The following is a 4847-nucleotide window of genomic DNA, read 5'->3' on the forward strand; positions in this document are numbered from 1 at the left end:
TTTGCTCAATTTATTGAATAAAATTCTACTTTTTCTGTTTTAAAAAAGTCTCGCTTTAACTTATTTCACGTCCAATAAAACTTATAATGACTAGAATATATAAGTTACTAAGTTGAAGTAGTCACTTGGTCTAGAGACAATGAAGGATTTTGCTTACGCTTAATTAGATGATCATTTTCAATAGGGGTTCGATTCTCCTTAGATACATATCAAAAAGTTTACGCGGGGTATGTTGTGGTATTTGTTTATTTGTATAATTTACTAAAGTAAAGCGGGACCCAAAATTGTCTACAAGTATTAAGAAGGGACACATTCAAAATAATTGAAGGTAGTTAACAAATTGTCGATTGAATAAAACCTAACTACTTTGGGAAAATAGAAGAAGATTACAGGAATGTGTTGCTCTTATTCATATCTGCAAACTGCATGAATGAATACAATAGAAGCTTACAGTGCTAACATGTCAATGTGTTTGGTCCTTTCATGGAAGACAGGATTGGATGCAATCTGGATGGCAACAGTGCTATCACTATGTATACATCTAAAAGACTTTTCTCCTCTACTTATGCATCCTTTTCTCTTTTTTCTCCGTTTGGTCGCAATCCTTTTCCGAGTAGGACACTTTATACAGTTCTATTCTAACATCTTTAGACATAAAATGCTAGAGAGACAAGAATTGAACTTAGAGACTAAATTTTCTTCACTATACACTGAGATTCCAGGAACATTTTCCTTCGGTCTTTATATACAAAATACGTAGTTCTTGTGCATATTTAATGTCTCGTAGAATCTCAAAACCACTATGAAAGAGGTATCCGAGAACACTTTCCATTTGGCATACTCGAGTAAATTGTTGACATTCTTGGGAATGATGTACGAGTTAATTGTTTTCCTTCCATGGCATACTAGAGTAAAGGAGTTTATTTCGATAAGAGAGATCTCTCTTAAAGGACTGACAACTCTTCTTCCTCAAGAAATCAGGGAATTTAAGGTTTTAATCTTTAACTTCCATGTAGTAATATTACATCCTTAACAACTAATGAAAATCATAAAATAAAATCAAAAGATTTGGTTGGGGTCTATCAGGAACAACCTCTCTACCCCCACAAAGATAGAGGTAAGGTCCGTGTACACTTCACCCTTCTCAGGCTCCACTTGTGGGACTATACCAGGTATGTTGTTGTTGTTGTTGTTGTTGTCAGTTCTATTTTTGATGAATCTACCTTCGATCTTGAGGGAGAATATAGATAAGGCTTGGGAGGCATTTGCAAAGAGTCTAGTTTCCCTTCTAACATTTCCACAACTTTGCTCATCGAGGGCCGATTTGCCGAATCAGTCTGTATGCACCACAAACTTGCTATCACCATCTTTCTTGCACATTCATTCTCCTCTTCATTCATTATCCCGATTAGTTGAAGCTCTTCGTCTAGTGCTATTCGTCGATAGAGCCAATGTGGAAAGTAAATTTCACTCGTACGATCAACTTCAACATCAACATTCTTTCTTCCTCCAACCATCTCTAGGACCATCATTCCATAGCTATAGACGTCAGACTTGTGAGAGACACCTCCCAAGTTTCTACAAACAATTTCTGGAGCAATATAACTGATAGTGGACCTAACATTGACACAATACTCTCATGTTTCATGCACAATTTAGCAAGACCAAAATCAGAGATTTTAGGACAAAAATTGTCATCAAGAAGGATATTATGAGGCTTTATATCAAAATGCAAAATCCGAGTGTTACAACCACGGTGCAAGTACTCTAATCCTCGAGCAATGCCTAGTGCAATTTTGTATAATATTGGCCAACCTAATTGGCGAACACTATCGAATCTTTCCTCATAGATAAATTTTTCAAGAGATCCATTTGGCATGAACTCATATACAAGAGCTCTTTTGTGACCTTCAAAACAAAATCCCACAAGGGTCACAATGTTAACATGTGATGTTCAGCTAATACTTGCCAATTCGTTAATGAAATCTTCAGCACTGCCTTTTAGTTCATTCAGGACCTTTACTGCCACTTGACTCCCGTTACACAAACTTCCTCTGTATACATTACCAAATCCTCCTTGGCCTAGTTTGTTTCTGAAACGACCGGTGATTCTTTTGATGTCTGTATAATTGTATCTGTTTGGAGCGTATGATCCGTAGTTCTTTAAGAATTCTTCAACTCTTTGGTGATCCTGAATATTAGATTCCCAAAACCTGAGGCACTTGTACCACAAAATCTTTTCTCTGAAGCAGAAGAGTAAACCCAACAGTCCAACAGTAAATAAACTTGCACCTGTGGGAAAAAAATGAAGTCATGCCCCATCAGAGAATACAACAACAACAATATTTCCAGTGTAATACTACAAAGTAGGGTCTGGGGAGGGTAGGTGTACGCAGACTTTACCCCTACCTAAGAGGTAGAGAGACTGTCAATAGAATACCTGCTTGAGGAAAAAAAAAAGCAGTTCAGCAAAGGAAATAACAAAAATGAAGAAACCATGGTAAAATACTATAGAAAGCATGACCAAAGATTCTCAACCGTAACTACAACAAAAAATACTACAATCGAATTATAAAAAGAGATAGATAGTAACAAAGATCTAGCAACAAGAAACTACAGGTGTAATATTACGACTACTAATGGGAAAGGATAAGTGAGACCATGCTTTACTATTTGCTAACTTACTATCCTTATCTGTGTTCTTCACAACCTCCTATATGAGGTCATGTCCTCATTAAGCTAAACGTGTGTCATGTCGTGTTTAATTACCTCTACCTCTCCTGAAATTATCCATAGTCAATCTTTCACATCTCTGCATTGGGGAATCGGTGCATCTCCTCTTTAATTAAATTTGTGAAAAAAGAAGATGAGTTACCTGTGGCAACTTTAAACCAGATAGTCTGAAGGTAACCCCTTTTTGATGTTCCTGCTACATTTGCAACACTAACATTTATGAGTTTCAGATTATAAAACCTATCTCTGATTAAGCGAAAAAATCTATTAATGATAGAAGGAGGATGTAATGACCCGAAAGGTCATTTTGGTAATTTTTCGTGGANTACCAAATCCTCCTTGTCCTAGTTTGCTACTGAAGCGACCGGTGATTCTTTTGATGTCTGTATAATTGTATCTGTTTGGAGCATATGATCCATAGTTCTTTAAGAATTCTTCAACTTTTTGGTGATCCTCTGCATTAGATTCCCAAAACCTGAGGTATTTGTACCACAAATTTTTTTTTCTGAAGCAAAAGAGTAGTAAAGCCAACAGTCCAACAGTAAACAAACTTGCACCTGTGCGAAAAAAAATGAAGTCATGCCCCATCAGAGAATACAACAACAACAATATTTCCAGTGTAATACTACAAAGTAGAGTCTGGTGAAGGTAGGTGTACGCAGACCTTACCCCTACCTAAGAGGTAGAGAGACTGTCAATAGAACATCTGCTTGAGGAAAAAAAAAGCAGTTCAGAAAAGGAAATAACAAAAATGAAGAAACCATGGAAAAATACTATAGAAAGCATGACCAAAGATTCTCAACCGTAACTACAACAAAAAATACTACAATCGAATTATAAAAGAGATAGATAGTAACAAAGATCTAGCAATAAGAAACTACAGGTGTAATATTACGACTACTAATGGGAAAGGATAAGTGAGACCATGCTTTACTATTTGCTAACTTACTATCCTTATCTGTGTTCTTCACAACCTCCTATATGAGGTCATGTCCTCATTAAGCTAAACGTGTGTCATGTCGTGTTTAATTACCTCTACCTCTCCTGAAATTATCCATAGTCAATCTTTCACATCTCTGCATTGGGGAATCGGTGCATCTCCTCTTTAATTAAATTTGTGAAAAAAGAAGATGAGTTACCTGTGGCAACTTTAAACCAGATAGTCTGAAGGTAACCCCTTTTTGATGTTCCTGCTACATTTGCAACACTAACATTTATGAGTTTCAGATTATAAAACCTATCTCTGATTAAGCGAAAAAATCTATTAATGATAGAAGGAGGATGTAATGACCCGAAAGGTCATTTTGGTAATTTTTCGTGGAAATGACTATTTTGTCCTTTCGGTAGTTGCCCCGAGTCCCATGTTTTGTGGTTGTAAAGTTAGTTTGAGGAAAAGTTGGTAAAAAGTTGAGTTTTTGAGAAGTTGAGTTTTTATGAGTTAAAGTTGGTTAAAAAGTGTTTTTTCGCGTTATTTGGAGTTTCGGGACTCGGATCGGATTTCCGTCGATTCCGGCAGTTTTAGAATGTCGAAACGGGTCTGTGTGAAGTTACGGAGTTGAATTTGGAGTTGAAACGAAGAATTGAGGTCCTAAGTTGCTAAAGTTGTGAAATTTTGATAAAGAGTTGACTTTGGTCAACATATGAGGTTCTGAAGCTCAGATTGAAATTCCGAGAATACCATTGGTTTCGGGAAGCGATTCTAAGTCTAGAATGAGTCTTGGTTGAATTTTTAGACGCTCCATTTGAGTTGCGAATTTTTTTGGCGTTAAACTAGTTTCTTGGCATCTTATTGAATTTCGGGTCAAGGAGTCCTCGAATTCAAATTCTGATGGTTCCATTGAGTCCGGAACGTCGAATTTAGTGGGGGTACATATTTAGTTTGTGTGCACGAGATTCCGAACGAATCCCGAGGGTCCAACGGGGACTTAAACTTTGGTGTTATTGTTGTTTCAGCTGCTGTGTTTTTTTAGCTGCAACAGCAGTTTTTTTTTTCTTTTTTTAAAGCCAAAATCAGTAGCTAAATTCCCACAACTTGAAAATACCCATTTCTCCATTTTTAGACTTTGAGAGCTCGAAAATAGGCGATTTCAAGTGGTTTTTCGCAAGGAATTCAT

At 36.6% G+C, this 4847-nt stretch overlaps 1 protein-coding gene and 1 long non-coding RNA gene across 2 annotated transcripts in view; both read right to left on the bottom strand.

Moving 5' to 3' along the window:
- Positions 1 to 1138: 1138 nt before the first annotated feature.
- LOC125866672 (LEAF RUST 10 DISEASE-RESISTANCE LOCUS RECEPTOR-LIKE PROTEIN KINASE-like 2.1) overlaps positions 1139 to 4847 on the bottom strand; it is a 32785-nt gene continuing 29076 nt past the window's right edge. The window contains exon 4 of the mRNA XM_049546983.1: positions 1139 to 1223. Within this exon, the coding sequence (XP_049402940.1) occupies positions 1164 to 1223 (60 nt within the window). The 3' untranslated portion in view covers positions 1139 to 1163. The remainder of the gene's footprint in view (positions 1224 to 4847) is intronic.
- The window catches only part of LOC125866678 (uncharacterized), a 3584-nt gene continuing 2055 nt past the window's right edge, over positions 3319 to 4847 (bottom strand). Inside the window, exons 2-3 of the long non-coding RNA XR_007446552.1 lie at positions 3873 to 3923; positions 3319 to 3439 (exon numbers count right to left, since the gene is read on the bottom strand). This is a non-coding gene — a long non-coding RNA (uncharacterized LOC125866678). The remainder of the gene's footprint in view (positions 3440 to 3872; positions 3924 to 4847) is intronic.

The sequence above is a fragment of the Solanum stenotomum genome, chromosome 6 (genome assembly GCF_019186545.1).
Source record: "Solanum stenotomum isolate F172 chromosome 6, ASM1918654v1, whole genome shotgun sequence".
NCBI classification, from domain to species: Eukaryota; Viridiplantae; Streptophyta; class Magnoliopsida; order Solanales; family Solanaceae; genus Solanum; species Solanum stenotomum.